The sequence below is a fragment of the Crocodylus porosus genome, unplaced genomic scaffold, assembly GCF_001723895.1.
Source record: "Crocodylus porosus isolate Cpor-Errol unplaced genomic scaffold, CroPor_comp1, whole genome shotgun sequence".
In the NCBI taxonomy this organism is placed as follows: Eukaryota; Metazoa; Chordata; order Crocodylia; family Crocodylidae; genus Crocodylus; species Crocodylus porosus.
In genome coordinates this window covers 10,918,203-10,938,728 of record NW_017728951.1, presented here as the reverse complement: position 1 = coordinate 10,938,728, position 20,526 = coordinate 10,918,203, and the positions used below count along the sequence as shown (strand labels likewise).

Below are 20,526 nucleotides of genomic sequence, written 5' to 3'. Positions count from 1 at the left end.
TGGCCCTCATCTTGCCATCTACTTTAATTGTGTGTGAAAAACCACGGATATCAGAAAAGAATCCTCTTTAATGAGCCAAATAATTTCTTTTGTTTCTAGTTCATGCATCTCTACCCACAAACTACACTTGGAACCAAATGAGGTTAAATGAAGATCAACCCCAAAATCAAATCACATGGATTATATTTGCATGGCCCTTAAAGTGGGGATTAAATTGACATACAGTTGTTACCCTATCTGCCAGCAGAGGACAGTCTGTCCCTCGGTGTACACTTTCAAATAGGTTATTCACCAGGAGTTAGGAGCTAGTTTGTACAGCTGACTACAGGATGAGGAGTTGGAACAAATAGAGGTATTTCCAAACCAGTGAAGTTTTTTAGTAATTTACTTCCTGATTTCTTCTGCACAGGTGCTACATGATCTTATTTCACACTTAATGCCAGTATTTGTATTTCTTTTTTTGCTCTAGGTAGAAGGGAGTATATATTTAATACATGTTGTTTTTAGGGCTGTGCGAAGCTTCAGGTACTGATTCAATTCGGAGGAGATTCGGCCTAATTCAGTGGCCAAATCTCCAAATTTGAACCAAATTGGGACCAATTAAAAGGTCCGAATTGATTCGAAGCTCTCCAAATCTTTGGAAAGCTTCAGTGATTTGGACAGTCCCTGCCTGCTGCAGCAGGGAGCTGGAGCCAGACTCCAGACTCCAAGTAGGGGGTAGGGGAGGGGGGCTGGAGGAAGAGGGAGGGGATCATGGAGGGGGCTCCTGCCAGGCCCCAGTTCCCAGTGCTTTAAAAAAGAGCCCTGACTTGCTGGGTACTGCCGGGCGGGAGGGCGAGCCTCGCTGCCCCCCACTGCCCCATGCTGCATGGAGAGCTCTGCATGAGCGATTTGGCCAAATCAAATTGGTACAGTGATTTGAATCACCGAATCGAATCGAACTGTCCCCCGAACCGGCTGAATCCGAAGCAAATACTAGCTGCTTTGCTCAGGCCTAGTAGTTTCCTCCTGTTTCCTTTAGACAGTTAAGACATTTACACTTACTTGCTATTTTTTTAAATGAGCCTCATTGGGTTTGACAACAACTAGTCTACCTGGTATGGCGTACAATGGCAGCATGGCTGAAGTGGCAAAAACACCCCAACCCTGACTTGGCATGGAAAGGGCAGACCGCGTGGAAGCTGCGGGGGGCCTGATCCTCATTGCTGGCAGCGGCTGCACATGTGCCTCGAGGCAGAGAGCAGGGGAGGGATTGCCCTGCGCCTTGAAGCATGCATGTAGTCACCATCAGCACGGAGCGGGTTCAGAGGCTCCAGAGCCCAGTGCAGCTGTTTGCAGCCCCCCAGCCACCAGCTGCAGCTGCCCAGCACCTGGGCTGGCTGCGGCAGACAGCCAGGAGTCTGCAAACAGCTGTGCTGGGCTCTGGAGCACCAGCACTGGCTCAGTGGTGGGTGCATGCATGGCTCTGGGTGGACAAAAGGGGAAGTGACTGGAGCAGTGCAAACTCGTCCCCTCCACTGCCATCCGCCCAGAGCAGCCATGTCACCGCAGAACCCGGCTAAGGGCTCTGGAGCCTAGTGCAGCTGTTTGCAGCCTCCTGGGGCTGCCTACCACAGCTGGCCAAGGCTCTGAGAAGGTGTAGTAGATGGTCAGCAGGCTGCAAACAGCTGCACCGGGCTCTGGAGCACCGGCTCTGTGGTGATGACAGGTGCACCTGTGCTTCTGGGAAGATGCCAGGGTTGCGCTGCCCCAGGCTCCTCTCATGCTATCTGCCCAGGGGCATGTGTGCAGCTGCCACCACTACAGATCCAGTGCCAGTGACTCAGAGCCCAGTGCAGCTGTTTACAGCCTCCCAGCTGCAGCTGGCCCAGAGCACAGGCCAGCTGCGGCGTGCTGAGCAAAATTCTTTTCTTAATGTTATAAACCTGTTGATTTTGGTGGGACTACTCACGCAAGGTATTCTCATGTATTGGCAGGATCAAGCCCTAATCTCATATTTGTTTCACTTATCTCCTGTCTGTGTCAGCAGTTTCTTTGTCTGTGTATCTGTCTATATCAATTCTCCCCTGTGTGACTAGGACATGAAAGCAGTGCTGGCTAATTCCTATGAATAATTAAGAGATATGAAATAGTAGAGCAGTAAAGGCATTTATTAGAGGTTGGGAGGAACAAAGCTTCTCTGTAAATACTTATTCCTCAGACTGTCCCTATTAACAACAATTTGAAATAGCAATGCTATTTAATTATCTTTTGCCAAGTGAATTTCTGGATTTGTAATCCATCTTTTATCAAGTAACGAATTTATAATTTGTCATTAAGATCTGCATACTTTCACATATGATCAAATTTGATCTTTCATGAACTTGCAAAATCTTTCTTCTTTCACTGAAGGAAATAATTATCAAGAAAAATATTTTTGATGATTTGTAATGAGCTATGGTTAAGATACTGTAAGAGTGGAAAATTGCACAGTGGGTTTGCTACTTCAGTAATAGTCATTGGATGTGCAAGTGCGTCTTGGACAAAGAAAACAGACTGAGTAGGAGTTTTGCAGGCAAATTCATAATAGCGTGGATCAAATTTTGCCTTTTTTTGCTATAGGGCTTGTATTTTGTTTCTCATGCTTGTTAGAAAAGCATCACTAATAAAGCCTCAGGGCAGGAATAACACTTAAAAATGTGTAGTTAATATTTCATTCACATATGCAAAAACTGTATTTCCCCCCCTATACTAGGAACATTTTTCTTTCTGTTGCAGAGCTGGATTATGGCAACTCATATGAAATAGAATATATGGAGAAAATAGGCTCCTCTGTGCCTGTAAGTTTTCACTTGCGAATTTCCACTTCAATTTATTTCCAAGCTGTAGTCATTATGAACTGATGTGGTAATGCCATCTGGACAATTCCCAGCTACACACTGAATTAACCGTACATCTGCCTGAAGCAGATTGTATGTACAGTTCCTTTTAGTCAGGTAAATTGTATGCACTTTGTTTGCCCCTATGCTTGTAGAGGCTGTTTAATCTGAGATAAATTTTCAGTTGCCCTTTTTGCAAATTAAAACCAGTTAAAAATTCCCAGAGCAATCTCTGTTGAGTTACTAAACAGTGCACGGAAATCCACAAACCATGACTAAATGTTTTTGTGGAAGGAAATGGGAAGTGAGTGCTTTTCTTCAAAGCACAGACTTGGTGTAAAATGTGGAAATACAGGATTTTAAAATATCAGATTGTTTTGTCTTATATTTATTTGGTTAATTAGATAGACATTTAGAATCTTATTAATTTCTAAGTTCTCTATAGTTCACATAAGAGTGAAGCATTCCTTCAATGGGAAACCCTTGGGTATTTGATTTGATGAAGGAAAGTCGGTTCCAATTAATTTTTGATGACGCTTTCAGTCAGTGAGTGCTATGTGATCTATCTCAAAAGAACAGGTTACAGAATTTAGACAGTACCTCAATTCTAATTAATCCCAAATGGCAGTGAAAAACAATTTTAAAAGTGAATTGTGTGTTCACTGGTGATTTTTTTTTTTAATAAAATAGGCAGTTCTTTTAATGACGTATTATACATTGTGTTTTAGCACCAAATAGTAAATACTAATCTGAAGACCCTAGATTGAGAGCTTCAGATGGAAATGCTGTTTGTCAGTCATTGGAGTCAGTGAATTGGTATAATATGGGAAGTTGTTTAATATGTCCTTTCTTGTCTTTTGAAGGATGATAGTACCCAGAAGAAACAGTCTTTGTATCTTATGTTTGATGCTCAGCAGGAGAGTCCAGTTAAATCCCCTCCAGTCAGACTTTCTGATTCGACAACTCCATGTTCAGGGTATGTCACTTAAGTAAAATATAGTTCATTATAAAGGAGTGTTGGGGTAAGGATTACAGTTAAATAATTTCTGCTTTGGGCAGTGCTTTCTGTACAGGTTTCCTTTGATGCATGCAGGTTCTTTATATGCAAATTCTGTCTTATGCAATGAGCATATTTAGACCTATAATTTGTTATATGCAAGGTAAATTCACTTTCATGCAGTCAGCTTAGATGCCTCCCCCTGCCCAAGCAGGTAAGTCTGTGGGGGTGAGGAAAGGACCATGGCCCCACTCACCCCAGCCTTGGCTGCAGAAGAGACCCCGGGAGCAGCTGACACCAGCTGCCTGCACCAGGAGCAAGGTGAGTGGGGACAGGCGGAGCATGGTGCAGCCCAGTGGCTGCAGGCAGCTGGCACTGGCCGCTCCCAGGACTGCTGCAGCGGGAGCTGGGGTGAGCGTCGCCCTGTTCCCTCGGGTTTACTGCCTTGTGCAGCCCCGGCAGCGGCACCCCTTCTCCCACCTCTTCCCTAGTCCCAGCCTCACTACCTCCCTCCCTGCCTCCCTCCCTGCCATGGGAACCTATCCCTGTTTATTGCACTGTAAACTGCATTCTCTTTATGCAAATTTGATTTATGTGCCGTTCTCCAAGATCACATATACAGCATAAATCGAGGGAAACCTGTATTTTATTTTTGCTGCCTTTATTTTGAAACAGCCCATGTCAGCGAGAGGTCTGGAGTATAAGGAAAACTAGTCAGTAGCACAGTGAGTGGAGAATCAAACCTTGTATCTCCGTGGCATAGCTTTGCCGATTACTTCTAAATCTGTACTCAGGCTAAGTGCTCTTGTCAATGTTTATTGTGATTCAATGCTTATAGCTTTTTCTTAAAGTTTAAAGTTAGTTTCATTGCAGTTTATGTAAAACCTCCAGACTGTAACTCTTGTTTTGATACTTCTAAACTAACACCGTTTTCTCCCCAGTTCATCCATTTTCTAATGATGATAAGAGTTATGGGTTGTGTTGACCTTTACAAATGTCATTGGCTCTGGTTAAAACTGTTATTTGGTAAATAAATAAATGAATACATGTAGAAATGAGAAACAAGGGACAAGTCCTAAATATTTAGTGAGTAGCTGTGATATATTTTATTAGACCAACTGAGTGGATGGAAAACATTTCTTGGCAAGCTTTTGGATGCAATCACCCTTCTTCAGGCATGGGGAGTCTCTGCTGTTCTGAGACTCAAACAAATGAAAGAAGCTAAAAGTGGCAGGTTGTCAGTGAAAATGAAATCTCAGAACAGCAAAGACTCCGTATGCCTGAAGAAGAGTGACTGCGTCCGAAAGCTTGCCAAGAAATTTTTTCCAACTGCTCAGTTGGTCTAATAAAAGATAATCACATTGACTCAAAGAACCTTGCCTGCCGATGTCCTTAGACCAACACAGCTACAACCAAAACCCCAGCAAATATTTAGTGATGCATGAGATATTCATGTCTCTTCCACCAGAACTGATTTTATCGAGATTATTTTGGTGTATTACTTTGAGAAACATATTTCAAAGTTGCCAACCAGAATTCAAATCAGTGGGCTTTGAAAAGTATATTTCAAAATCTTGCAAGATAGAACTGGTACAAGATTGAATTATTGTAGTAGTATCATGTTACACTAGCTTTTGTGAGTCTGAGAGGGTGGCTGTTTAACTAAAAAGGATTTGCTACATTTGTAGCAGCGTTTGATTGATCTGCATAGGGCTCCTAACTCAATCCGAAAAAATATATGCTATCTCAGAGGGTTTCAAACTGTGATCCGCGGACCACCACTGGTCCATGAGCTCCATTCAGGTAGTCCACAGAAAGGCTGAGGAACAACTGAGAATATCTGTACTTGTAAGGTAAGACTACTGATACTAAAATATGAGTCGTGCACTTTGATTTGTAAAACAAAAAGAAGTTTAAGCGGTCTGCCGAGACCGTCATAAATTTTCAAGTGGGCTGCAAAAAAAAAAAAGTTTGAGAACCACTGTGCTATCTTATTTCAGGTCAAGTTTCGAGGAAACTGAAGCCCAGCTTTCCTCTGGAATGAAAATACAGCATCCAGCTTCTCGTGCCCTGACTGCTAGCCAAGAGACGCACTTACAAGCACCTGACAAATCTAAACAGAAAGACTTGGAGCCGATGACCCTAGGAACAGCTTCAGAGACCATCGAAATAGTAAGTAATTGCAAGTAGAGTGATGGAAACGTTTTCCTATGACACCAGTCCTCATTTTTGAAAGGGAGAACATACAGATTCTTCAGCTAGAACATGCATATAATTACTGTTAATTACACATAAGGTTCCAGTGTAGAAAGTGTATCCACATTTTGGTGCCAGGCAAAAATTCAGTTTGGTGGCTTTGGTCTCCCCTTAATAAAGATGCTTCATTTTCAGTGGTTACAGCAGCATTTGATGGGACACCCTGCTGTGTTCTAAAAAGTTACTGTTGACAGTAACAGTGTGATTCTGTCCCCTGTTGATAGCTTTCAGGCTTGGAGTCACCTGCAATTTTGGCTCTCGCTAAATTTATGCTAAAGAAACATGCAAGAACACTGTAGTACGTTCAAAAAGTTTAATGGTGGTAGTTTTTTCAGTTCAGTTAATCAAACAAGCCTCTGGAACTCTTTGAAGAGTCCTCGATTGAGCTACAGCTTTCAGAAAGTTTCACTGCTTGGAGACAGACGGACAGACTGTGATGACTGCCTGGTACCAAGATATGGTCAGTAAACCACAGTCTGAGACCTATTGCTTTAGAGCAATGGTTCTCAACCTTTTTTGGATCTGAGGCACTCTCCATAACATCTGTGAATTGATTGGAACTCAATTTTAAAAACAAATCTATGTATTACATTGCTTACCTCCTTGCAGGAGGCGGGGGTGTCATATCAGCAAGGCAGGAACAAGTGTAAGCCTGCCCTTATCTGCTTATCTCCTCGCACTTAGTGGCAGACCCCTCAAAGAATCTGCTGGTACCCTGGCTGAGAATCACTGCTTTAGAGGTTTTGACATCACTTATTTCACTCCTCAATTTTGTGGGAATATAATGACTGGACCCTTGTTCAATTTTGTCTGTATTTGCTCGTCAGTAATCTGTGCCCAAAAGAAAACATAACCAAGGCAGGTGTATGGTTTTCAGCCTGAAGACATGTTGACAACCTCTGATTTGTTCTATATCCTCCTTACCCTTTAGACTTCTCCTGAGGACTCCTTTGTCTCTGCTGATGCTCTTCTCAATAGGATATCCCAGCAAACTTCATTAAGCAATCAGCCTGAATATCTAGACCCTGATTTAGCAGAAAAGAATCCCCCAGTATTTGCTCAGAAACTTCAGGTTTGTAGCAAAAGTGTAAATGTTAGTGTTCCTTTAAGTTTGTCTAACATCAGTAGAGAACACATTTCCTAATCTTACAAAAACTTACTAAGTTTCAAGCAATTTCCAGAGTTCCTTTTGCCTTGCAGAAAGTTTTAAGAGGGAGTGAGATGAACCTGTCAGTGAATAAAATAGAATACAAATGTTAGTTCAGGAACGTTAGTATCTTTACCTCGGCAACGTGATCTTACTAATTTTATGCATTTCCATAAAACATTTTATTTAAAAAAAGAAAAAGCTCAGAAATTTGAACACAGGCCTCAGGATGGAGAGTTTATGATGTCATATACCTTACTTTAGTCAATCTATCAAAAAGCACAGAAACAGTTGTTTTAGGACCTAATTCTACTTTGTGGAGATGCCAGTCAGGCATTCTTTCCTATTAATTGTGCCCAGTATGTAATTTGCCTGCTTTCTTCCAAAGAAAGGAAATAACTTTTGAAGGCAAATCTGTGCGCATCATGGCAGATTTTCCAAAATAATTCCAAGATTTACATTCAAAACTGCTGATTAATGTTGCAATTGCTGCTGTAAACAACCATATAGTGACTAATGAAAGGAAGAAGTAACAAATCCATTGGAAAAAAAAGGTCCTATGGCTAATTTCATTTTGGAAAATATTCTTGTACCCAAAAGCACGTAATGTTTGGCCCCTGATGGAGGTGTTACTAGACAGAACCATGTCAAAGCTAACTGTAAACCTGGTTTTGTGTTTTGCTGATGTTTGAATTCTGAAAGGGACACTGCATGTGTGTGTCATCCAAGAGTTGTCCTCATGCTATGTTGAAATATGACATTCATTTTTTGAATGTGTAAAATGGTTACATCATGTTTTTAACCCATTTTTCTGTGAATTGTTCGCAACCAAACTACTGACAGGAGGAGTTAGAGTTTGCTGCAATGAGGATAGAAGCACTGAAGCTAGCCAGGCAGATTACCTTGTCTTCTTTCTCCTCCTCAGATACCGAGGTATCTGTTTTATGCCTGTAATATGTGTGTGAGTGTGCACAGATTAAGAACCAGAGTGCTGCTATTTTTTGTTAACAATAAGGCGACTAAACCTCTCAGAGTGAAGTTTGAAGTTGTGTGCACCTCAGAGTATCTGAAATCAAAAAGCATGCTGATAGCTGGTCTCTACACAAAGTATGCTGTCACCGTCTCCTTGGAGGACTCCTGTGCTTCCAAAATTAGGTGAGGGCAGATAAGAGACAGCCCTATAACACAGGGTTCTGCCCATAGAGGACCACATGCTTTGTATCTGATAGCAGAATTTGATCTATGTGCTGGCTAGCATAACAAGTATGGGTGGTTTTTGCATATAACAGACCCTGGCTGGTGGTGCATTTTGCCTTAAGCATGAGATCTAATGACTTGACCCTTAAAGTTCAAAAGTTAGAAGTTCAGTCAGTCCAGGCTTCAGGCTTTTGAACAATGGGATTCAAATGGGTTGAAAAAAGACCCCAAGGGTTCCAAAGGAAAAAAGCTTCCCCAGCATAAATCCTCTTTATTCATCAGGATCTGAAGCTTTTCTTTATTGATAGTTCTACAGCATGTTAGCTAGTGCCTTGTCAGTGTGATGCATCATCAGAGTGAGGCTGCTCCAGTGATGCATGTGGCCTCTGTATTTGCAACTAGACTAAAATCAGCCCTGATTATAATATGTGATGTTTAGTCAGATGTGTGTAGCCACTTTTGAAGGACCCTTATGGTGCTTTTAACCGAAAGGTCACAATATCCCCAGGGAGATTTAACTCAGTGGTATACTTGGAAGGCGATGTCAAGTGAATAGAAAGCTGACAGGACAACAATGTCCTACTGCAATGAGACATTTAGTTCCAAATCAGGGGAATATTATTCTGACATGTCATTCTCCAGTGACCTTTCTTTTATTATACTAATGATTAATAAATCAGTGGGAAAGCCCCACTCCTAATCCCATGTCACTTGAATATTTAAGTGGCAGCTGTTCATCGCAGCTTAACTGCATGTGTCTGGCTTAGAGATTAGACGTGCTCTGGCTAATGGTTAACTAGTTAGCTCATAAAAGTTAAAGTTTAAAAATTTACACTGAACTCTGTATGATTTGATGGCTGATTAGAATAAGTTTGATTAGTTTATCTTATTTTGGTAAAGTATGGCCCATGTTGCAGCTGTCTGAATAATTAAATGGCTGTTTCCTGGGGTGTAATACATTTTGTAGATTTCATAGATTTCATAGACATCAGGGCTGGAAGGGACCTCGGAAGATCATCGAGTCCAGCCCCCCACCCAAAGGGCAGGAAGTCAGCTGGGGTCATAGGATCCCAGCAAGATAAGCATCCAATTTGCTTTTGAAGGTGTTCAGTGTAGGTGCTTGAACCACCTCCGATGGCAGGCTGTTCTAGACCTTGGGGGCTCGGAAGTAAAGAAATTCTTCCTTATGTCCAGCCTGAAACGGTCTCGCAGTAGTTTATGACCGTACGACCTCATCATCCCTTGGGGCGCTCAGGTGAACAAACGTTCCCCCAGATCCTGGTGGTCACCCCGATAAACTTATAGGTGGCCATCAGATCACCCCTGAGCCTACGCTTTTCCAAGATAAAGAGCCCCATGACTCTCAGCCTGTCGTCATAAGGTCTGGTTTCCTGACCTCTGATCATGCGTGTGGCTCTTCTCTGGACTCTCTCAAGCTTCTCCACATCCGTTTTGAGTTATGGAGCCCAAAACTGGATGCAGTACTCCGGCTGCGGCCTCACCAAGGCCGAGTAGAAGGGGAGAATGATGTCCCGGGATTTCCTTGAGGAGCATCTATGGATGCAAGCCAGTGTTTTGGTTGCTTTACTAGCTGCAGTATTGTCTAAATAATGCCATAAAATAATTCATTATTTGAGGAAATAGAATTATTTCTAAGTATGTGAATCCAGGCATGCTCTTAATGCAGCAATTCAGAAATGATGTGATTGACTTCAGTGGAATCAGATTCAGGCCCAGTGTTTTTTATTAAAAACTGAATGAACAGACGGGAAAGTAGAGGTGCCTTCCAGTTCTTTGTTGCTAAGTAATGTACAGGCATTTTCCTGATGGGATGTAGAATGTGAATATGTGCAGTACACAACACACTTGCTACCTAATAACTTCACTTCACTATGTACCAAAAGTAGAATGGACCCGTGATATAGCCATACTACAGAGTTTATCACTCAAATCCAGGGTAAGGGTAGTCCTTGAAAAATATGTAATAACTTTGGCCCTTATCTTACAAGCAAGTTGCTACTTGGAGCATAATGTGTGTATTCAGTTTCATCCAGAGGCAGCCTGAGGGGTGGGCAGAGTGGGCGACTGCCCAGGGCATCATGGTCAGGGGGTGCCAAATGCACAAACACATGTAGGCAGTTCATGTTTCCCTATCCTGGCTAATCTCCACCCCAGGCAGGGGGAGAGGTGCCCAGCCCCGGCCTGCCCCAACCCGCCCTAGTAGATCCCTGCCCCAGGCAGGAGTGGTGACCAGCCCAGTCCACCCCCTGCCTCCAGCCGCTGCTCAGGAGAAGCCAAGCTGGGCATGTGTGGGTGAGGTGGTTCCTACTTCTGCTTGCCCACCTTCCCGGCACACCATGCCATGCACTCAAGCACACCATGCACCCTGCTTCCCTGCTGGACTGCACCCCACACCTCTGCCTCACTGCTTCTATTTGCCACAGCAGCAGCACTAACTTGGTGGGGAGGGAAGAGGTGCCAAAATACAAGTTCACCCAGGGCACCATTTTCCCTAAGGCCAGCTCTGATTTTATCCCAGGTTGGTCATCTGCTCAGTAAAAATTGGCCGTACTGTCAGCTAAGTGCCATACTAACAGCTACTGTGGGCGGCTGGCCTTGAAAAGCTGGTCATGCGTAATGCTTCTTATTATGGAATAAATTTACTTCAGAATAAAAGGGGTGTGTTACTCGATAATAATTGTGCTGTGCATCTGCAGACTTAGTCTTACCATTCTGTAGTTGTGAGAAAAAGATCACAGAAAATGGAATTGCTTCCACTTACCATGTTTCAGCCCTCTTTTTTGTAGCACCGAACTATAGAATTTGTAGCAGATAAGACTCACCAATGGGCTAGGATAAGTGGAGCTGAAATGTAAAAGAGGTAGATGCTGCTTAGAGTCATGTTAAATAACTGTTATTATCCAAATGTCTCTCTCAAAATGCCAGGGTGGAATAAACAAGATAATAAACAAGAGATGCATTAAATTGAAAATATCCTATGCTAACTTAGGTTGAAGGGATATATATTTGCATGTATTTGAATATTTGTGTTGTCAAAGTTTGTTGTTGTTTTTTAAATCAGTACAGACATTTTTTCCCAGGGCAGATGGAGACAGGGAAACAATGAGAGAATGGCAAGGCACAGTTGCCATTAAAGTACAAGGCACAGTACCTACAGAATTCCTCCGTACTAATAAATTCACCAATAGATTTCCATAGGGGGTGCCTATACCATAATATAAAAATAGCAAAAAGCAGGAGGTGATAGATAGGCATGAGGAGAGAATTAAGTAAGTGACATCTCCAGTTCATACCAATGATCACAGGAATCCTGGCACCTAGAAAGACCCTGCATATAGTGGAAGTGTGCAGTGTTTCAGCTGAATGAATGGACATCAGTTAGGTGGTGAAGGACTTTTATCCTTGGCTAACCTCAGTGTTTAAATGGACATGGATAATGTGTAATTAGCCATGATGAGAACCCTTGTGACTAATGCTGAGTATCTTACGATGACTGATGGAATCAGAGTGGATTAGTATAATAGGATTCATCAGAGGAGTGCAGTGACTTTAATCCAGATAGAGAAGATAGTGGCTGGCTGGAACCCTTCCTGGTTGGTTGGCATTGGTTGCTTTTTAATATGGTACGATGATGTTTAACTGCGCATACAGAAGTAGAACTCTGTAATACCAGTAATAAAACCAAAATCACCTCCTGTTTTGCTGACAGCTGGATTTTATATGAAAATCAGAATCTACTGCTAATCAAGGGATTATAATAACTGAGCTGCGGCGTTAATGAACAACATGAATTTAGTCCATCTGAGGCCGAGGCTTCTGTGAGAGGCAGTGCTTGGTCCGCTTCTGACCTGTAATCACTGCTGACTTTAACGGCAGCAACAGCAGTCCCTTAGTCTTCCTTCACCAAATACGTAGGCAATGCAGGTAGAGTTTACTTGGGTACACACAAAAAATTAGAGTGAAAACATTAGAAGAAAAGAGCATTTAACAGGAAATGTGGCATTAGCTTTCCAGTGGATAAGCACTGCTTACTTAATGATCGACTAGCAGACCGCTGTGTTGTGGCGATTGAACAGAAAGCTGATAGAGCCCACGACAGCCATTCTTTTGTGGTGTTGAGACGCAGGGGCATGATGTTGAAACCAGCACCTTTACTGGGTAAAGGAAAGAAACATCGGGATGAAAGATGTGGGCAACATTTTGAAGTGATGTTGGGGGAAAGGGTGGGACATAGTGAAATAGGCCCATCTCTTTCAAAGAGGTACATCCCTTTTTGGCCAGATGTAAGCGCAAAATTGGTGCTTTGTTTTGGAGTCAGCAGAACATGTTCAGGTGCAGAACTGTTTAGTTGCATTCCTACTGACCGGCATGCAAGTACAAATCAAGTAGTTAAAAGGTATGGCTCTTCCTGTGAGTTTGTGCCCAAGGTCACTTCTGAGTACAAAAATGTTGCTGGTGAGGGAAAGCCAGACCTCAGATAAGGAGAGCACATATTCCTGTGAACATGGTAGCAATAATAACTTTTCTGATCCCATTGTAACGTCCATGCCTATCTTTATTCACTTTGGCTTCTAGTTGTGCAGTGAAAATATTGCACTTGGCAAATCAGATGCATCAGGCCACATTCTAATCAAATAGCTGATTTTTCTAAGGGAGGCTAGATACAGAAAAGGAAATGAATAACTTTCAGATACTTACAATAAGGTGGTGGTGACCCACATTTAAGAATAATCCCTGCACGCGCTAATCTTTCCGTGAGGTTCAGTGATTTATAAATCCGCAGGCTTGTTAGTGCCCTAATTAACTTTTTACCTTGCTGAGGTCTTATACTGAATTCATAGCATGGACAAAATCAATTTGAGTGAATACCATAGTTTTACTGGTCAGATTGTTTTATTTATTTTCTTAGGCATTAAAACCAGGAAAATTTAAAACTGGAAAAGTGCCACTTCCTAGGCCTGTGCAAAGCAGCAAGTATTCAATTTGGTTTTGGATCCGGCTGACTCAGAGGGACAGTATTTCAATTTGGTAATTTGAATCACTGTCCCAATTTGATTTGGCCGATTCGGATTCAAAGATTCGGCGCTGATTTGGAGATACGGCCATAGACTAAACAGGCACTCGTCCTCGAGGACGCTGGACACAGCTGCCTCCAGCTGGTAAGTCTGTTATGGACGGAGGGGGGAGGGAAGGGGCATGGGGGGTGCAGATCAACGCCCCCACAATGAGGGAGGAGCTGGGGGTGGGACAAGCTGCCCAGCTGGGGGAGAAAAGGGGACTGGACTTGGGGAGGTGGGCTCCTGCCATTGCACGCTGCCAATCTTGGAGGGCATGGGAGTGGGCATGTGCCCCCCAGATCTGTGCTGGGTGTGTGGAGCCAGGGTGTGCTCTGGGCAGCTAGCCCCAGCCACAGCCTGGGGCACAGCCCTGGCTCCGCCAGCTCCACAGAGCACAGTGAAGCAGGGGCTTTGCGGGGGGGAGGGGCTACAGCCACCCTAAAATTTCCCATAGCCCCTGCCAGTGGCCCCTCCCCAGTTTGGGTGCACACACCCACTGCCATGCCCTGCTGCTGCTCGCCCAGCACAGAACCACGGCATAGTCCCCACTCCCAGCACCTTCTGCCTGGAGTGAGCTGCACCTGCATTGCACCCTGCCTCCCTCCCCTCCCCCAGCTGGACAAGCGGCGGCAGGGCAGAGCCCCCGCTTCCAGTGCCTTCTGCCCATCCAGAGTGCAGCCCAGCGCAGCCCGCCCTGCACACGTCCGGGGGCACATGCCCACTCCCATGCCCTCCCAGACTGGCAGCACGCAGTGGCAGGAGCCCTCCTCCCTGAGTCCTACGCCTCCCCACCCCAGTTGGGCAGCTTGTCCCAGTCCCAACCCCAGCTCCAATCCCACCCTTGCTGTAGGCGGGTTGATCTGCCTTCCCCCATGCCCACAGCAACAGACTTACCAGCTGGAGGCCGCTGTTTCCAGCATCCTCGAAGACTGCTGCCTGTTTAGCCTATGGCCAAATCTCCAAATCTGTGCTGAATTTCTCCAAGTCAATTTAATTCAACTTTTAATGGGTCTCCAGATTTGATTCAGATTTGAAGATTCGGCCGCCAAATCTGGCCGAACCTCCTCCGAATCAAATTGACTAACAAAGCTTTGCACAGCCCTACCACTTTCTGTGTTTTGCATCCTTTTGGACAGTATATGAAAGTGGCTTGCAAGGTAAGGGCCCAGAGGACTGAAAATAATCATTCCAGAACAGCTGTAGTATGATATTTCTGGTAGGCAGGCAGTATAAGGGCCTTGCTGGACTGTGGATGGATGTCAGAGTTCACAGGATTGGACCTTGACTAATTGAGTGTGTCAGACTGTGTATGAAACGCTCTCACCTAGCTGGCTGACTCCCAAGAGCTTTTATGGTAGAGATTTCTAAACATAGTAGGTTTTATATTTGCGAGTGTTTCTCTCTTTACAAAATTATTCAAATTCCAAGGCAAATACTGACAAAGCATAATTATATAAAAAGACGGTGAGAAATAAGACAGCAGGTAAAAAAACAACAATACCATGTAACATAAAGCACTTTAAAAGTTCCTACTCCCCTTCGTCCTCCTCCTTTCTCAGATATTTTTCATTATCTGGGCAGTTGCTTTGATTCCTTTGTTACTCTGAGCATAAGGGTTTTTTCCACAGTGAGGTTTTTCCAACTGTTGCTTTGGGGAGACACAGCAAATCTAAGTTGCAGGGAGCTTTTGAAATAGGATGCATAGAGTTTGGTATCCAATATGCTGTCTGCCTGGAGAAGAGATGTCAGCTTTGATGACTGCTTTTTTCTCTCTCTCAATTTCTTTTTTGTCTTTGTATTGGATGAAGAAATAAAATGATTTTTTCCCCTCCGATAATACTGAACTGAACTAGAAACAGTAGGAATTTTTGTTTTGTTTTCTTTTATTGTCTCTCTTCACCCTTACATTTATAAAGTTTTGGGCCATCTGAAATAAATTAATATACTATGAATAGGTGAGCTGGACTTGTGTCCGAAATGTATTTTACTTGATCACACTTTGTGTACTGAAGCATATCATATACTTTCAAATATGTACTAAAAGATAGTGCAGGGATCCACTGATGTTGTCATTGTTAAATCCAGTGGATTTGATGTAGCACTTAATTATTAAATGGGAATTGGTTACATGTCATCTCATTTTCCATTGTTTTGTGTGCTCAGAATCCCATTGCAGAAAACATGCTTGAAGGATTGTGTTTGGTTCCCAACTATTAAAGTTAAAAATTTACCTAAACAAATCAATAAGCTTCTACTGGAGATACTTAATGCATGAACTGTGATACTTTGCAAATCCCTTACTTAATTGTTGGGCTATTAAATTCTCCTTACCTGACCTGTTAGGAGGTATCGATATGATCTTCTGAGTGGGATTGGGCACACCACTGAGACAAAAGCTCTGTCCACTTATGTCTACTCTGTAGTGGCCCAGGATTGCATATTTGCTGAGTAGCCAGGTCAGTGTGGCTACACAAAGGCTGCGTGCCCTGAGACTGTGTCAGGCTCTTCTAAACAGAGACCACAAGCACAGGACCATGGCATACGCCATAGGCGCTGACCCCATGGGTGCTCTGGGGCTCCAGCACCCACCAAAATAAATTAGCGGGTGCTCAGTACCCAGGAGCCATGGCCACTGGCTGCTCACAGATTTTAAAAACAAAACAAAATAAAAAAACCCACTGTGCTTTACTGGAAGCAGCAGCACGTTATTTTAACCTGGCTCTGCAGTGTCTGTAAAGAAGAGGTGCTTCAGCAGGGCTTTTGGGAGCTTTTAGCTCAAGCTGATTCCTGGGCTCAGCCCATGAATGCGCCGAGTTTAAATTGCCATGAGCCAGGGAGGAGGCATTAATTTATTTTATTTTTTTACATTTGCAAGCGCCCACTGGCAAAAACCAAAGTCAGTGTCTATGCAACACTATGCCTAAGCAACACTGACCTGTTTACTCAGCAGACTACTAAACCTGTTCATATATGAGGTGGGTGCAGGTGGGCAAGGCATATTTCTCAGTGACATTATCGTAAGGCTGGGTTCACACACCGTTGTTATTAAGAACTATACAGATAAACACTGAATACAAAATATTTGGTCCTAAGTGACACTACACATACTGCCAGACATAGTTTGTTGTGATAGCTTCTTCAGCACAAAATCTGACATTAGGATAGAGTAAGAATGATAAATGCCTTCCTCCATCACTTTATTCCCATGAAACAGTGATTGAGAACAATGGATGAAAAGATTCCACTTTGTTAATAATCATCTTAGAGGAAAATGATGATGCTTATACAAAAGCAGGTTAGGATGTCACCCCTACCATCAGTGCTTACAAGGATGTTCTTCCTTTGGTGTGTGCTGTTGATGGTAGTGAAATCTGCATGTGTATGCATGATGAAGAAAAGAGCAGCTCCTTGAATGTGAACATTACATACTCAGCTGCACTTTGCAGTTGTAAGTGATGTAATGCAATGCTTTATAGTTACAAAGCCCTCTGCTGCTGCTGCTAGCTTTATTCTAATCATTACACATCAAAATGAGAGTCAGAGAGACCAAATTATTGAACATAAAGAAGGTATTTGAATTTTCTGCTGGTTGCCTCATAGACTACTTCACTGTATATTCCAATATGGATTAAAATGCAGCACAAAGCATAGATTAAAATTTCTATTCCAGAATGCAGTTTGGGGATTATGAATTGCACCAGGCAGTGACATATGTGGGGTGAGATAGAGTTCAAGTGTGTGTCAGAAAATGGTCTAACATCTGAAATGTAGTTTGATAGAAGCTTTGCATGCAAAGATAGCAAACAGGTATGAAATAGGGATCTGAGGACAGAATTTCTATGATTCGTCATATAGAGCAGTCATTAATGGATATATACCGATATCTCATTACCCTATGAGAGGCTGTTTTTATTTATATAGAGAGGCTGGTTTGAAGTGGTTTATCAATAGAGATTAAATAGTGATGTGTTATGAAAATGAATCATAATTTGAAATGCTTCATACAACAAATGAGGCTGGCAGGGAATTTCTTGGCCTAAAAGAAATGTTCTATAAGTATATTCTGTTGTACAAATAACTTAATAATTATCGTACTTGGAACAGACACAGCTCAGGGCCAGCATTCTGCTTGATGTGAGCTGCTCTAGTATCAGAAAACCTTGAAAAATAGTCCATATTTCTTCCAGGATGCTTGTTTTGAAGCATAAGTGAGCTATTTGTAAAATACCTTGTATTCCTCGTTATTGCTGTCTGTTAATTGTGATGTTACTGTGGGGTTTGAGATGCGTTGCTTTGCTGCAGTTCAGGTGTAGCCCAAGTCCTTAACTTTCCACCTACTCTTCAGGAAACTTCCTGCCTTCCAGGTTGATTTCTCTTGATTAATACTGAGTGGCCATGGGGAGAGAAAAAAATGATAATCCCTTCACACAAGGCAATGACATGTTAGATGGTCAAGACTGTAGCAGGAAATGATCATCAGAAGTCTGAGTAATTTGATGTTGTTTTCTCTTTTTGACATAGCCATCAAGTGCATCAAGAGCTTAAAATACCAAGGTGGACATAACCATATGAAATACTGCTTTTCAGCAAAGAAAAACAGTGTTCAGTTGCTGGAATTGTTGGTGCTGTAGTTTCTCATTCTTTTCCTATCGTAGTTTTTAGTTTTAGTGATTTTTTCCCCTTCCAAGGCATCCCTATGCCTGCCATGATCACTTAGCTAACCAGTTTGCTGTATGCTCTCTCCATCTCAAAGTGTGTCCACTACCTTTCCTGCACAATTGGTTAGTGTTGGTGTATGTCTGAAATACCGCTCAGAAGAGCTGTACAGAAAATTATTCAGATGCTTGTTCAGATAATTAAAATCTTTGTTTCTGTTTGTATCCATTTTTGCTTGTGCTTTCAGTAAATGTTCTAGCGAACAACTGGTAGGAATGTTTGCTGGGAGAGTGAATACTGGAAGTTCATTGGTAGGGGTATGCACTAGGGCTGTGCAAAGCTTTGGTCGCTGATTCGATTCAGCGGAGATTTGGCCCGAAGTCTGAATCAAATCTGGAGACCCTCCAATTTCTCTGAATCGAATTGGAACCCTCCGAATTGATTCGAAGGGATTTGGAAAGATTCATTGCTTCGGACATAGGCACAGCTTTAAATGTCTGCTGCTGAGCATGGCGGGGGGTCCCCAGTGCGCTCGGCAGCAGACCCGAAAGTGGACCAGAAGTACTTCCAGTCCACTTCCAGGTTGGCTGCTGAGCATGCGGGAGGCTCCCCCCATGCTCCTGTGGCTTGCTCCAACTGTCCCAGCATCGCAGCATTCACAAGCCATGCCTGGTACCTTGAGGTATGCAGAAAAAACATTTAAAGCTGTGCCTGTGTCTGAATCGTTGATTCTCCAAATCAGCATCAAATCTTCAGATTTGGATTAGGCCGATTCAAGTCACGGACAGTGATCCGAATCAACAAATAGAATCACTGTCCCTGATTTGGGCTGAATCCAAATTGAATACAGCCCGTTTCGCACGCCCCTGGTATGCACAACAGAAATGTGAAACTAAAGAGTTACATTCATCCAACCAGAACAAGAAACAGAAATGTGTGACTTGTATGCAAACAAACCTTGCTTCACAGTTTACATTTCAACTACTGGCATCCGGTGAGGTACCACACAAGAACCGCTGGTTGGCACAGTAAATATTTAGAATAATGACTACAAGAAAATTGTGTTCTGCTTCAGGATAATTTGTGAACAAGGAGGTAGGGAAAAATGGAGCTCATTGTTAGCGATGAACTATTCCCTTGGGTGTACTAAACAGAAAACAACCAATAAATGCCACAGATGTGCCTAAATTTATATAAATAAAGGAAAATAAGCAGCATGTCACAATATTAAAAATACATGAAAAATGTTTCAAAGTTTTTAGTATAGGAACAAATTTTGCTTTTATTTTTTCAATGTAAATATATACGGAGACGGTTCTATCAGTTTCTAAGCTAATTAAGGTGCACTGCCAGGTCAGCAAATTAGAGGGCATGAGAGTAGGGCAGTGAGTCAGAAGGTCATGATTTCTACCCTTATCTTTGCTTTGGAATCACTGGTTTTCATTTTTGGGCAAGTCATTTCACCACTCTGATTCCCTGTTGGTTAAAATGAGGATAATACTTAGATACTTCAAATGGCTGTTTTTGAGGGATTGGTCAATAGGCCAACACCTACTTATTTTATTTCAGTAGGCCATTTAATTGGGACAACTCACCTCAGTAGAATGACCGTTTATTGCTTTGTAAATTTCTTTGAACACAGCAAACTAAACTCATTCTTGATGTAAAGGTGATGCTAGTAAACCAAAGAGCATGAGGAATGCTACTTTTTTGGAGTGAATTAACAAGACACTCGCTTCTGAATATGGACTGATGACATGGACAGCAGATCAAATTCAAGTAAAAAAATCCAGAGGCTGGTTAGTTACTTTTCTATATGTACTACTAATTGGCAATCACAAATTGTATCACAATCATTCTAAGTCCTTACCAAGGAAATCTTTCTGATTTGTTTGGCTGCATATGCATTAAAATACACAGCTTCTATTGTCACGATTCGTCCTTTATTTACCATGTAAGTTGTTCCATGAGTAAAATATTTGCCTGAAGTCCCTTGATACTTGAGACCTTTTTTAACAGTTTACATTCGCCGGTATTGTATACAACAGCGGACAGGAACCCTTAACTAGTATCAGTCATTTTTTCTTGAGAATTCTGTATATTTCACTGATGTCTCCTTCACTCCAGATCCCATCCATTCCAATAAAGATTATTTTTAATAGTGCCTAAATGAACTAGGGCTGAACAAAATGAAATCATTTTCAACTCTGTATTGGAGATTTGTTGGAACTTGCCGATTTTTAGTTTTCTGGACCTTCTAGAAGCCTCTCATTAATAGCGTTTTACATTTTGGTTAAAGCTCTGAACTAAGATTGAGAAGACCTGGGTTCAGCCCCC

The 20,526-nt window shown here is 42.6% G+C and overlaps 1 protein-coding gene across 6 annotated transcripts in view; it reads left to right on the top strand.

Annotated features, from left to right (window-relative positions):
• TACC2 (transforming acidic coiled-coil containing protein 2) overlaps positions 1-20,526 on the top strand; it is a 196,113-nt gene that overhangs the window by 154,658 nt on the left and 20,929 nt on the right. For 4 of the 6 annotated variants that reach the window (XM_019555907.1, XM_019555904.1, XM_019555903.1 and 1 more), the window contains 4 exons: positions 2,758-2,819; positions 3,722-3,834; positions 5,856-6,027; positions 7,043-7,183. In XM_019555907.1, coding sequence (XP_019411452.1) covers positions 2,758-2,819; positions 3,722-3,834; positions 5,856-6,027; positions 7,043-7,183 — 488 coding nt within the window. Of the gene's footprint in view, positions 1-2,757; positions 2,820-3,721; positions 3,835-5,855; positions 6,028-7,042; positions 7,184-8,101; positions 8,192-20,526 lie in introns of all 6 variants that reach the window. The other 2 variants (XM_019555909.1, XM_019555906.1) reach the window with 2 other exon arrangements.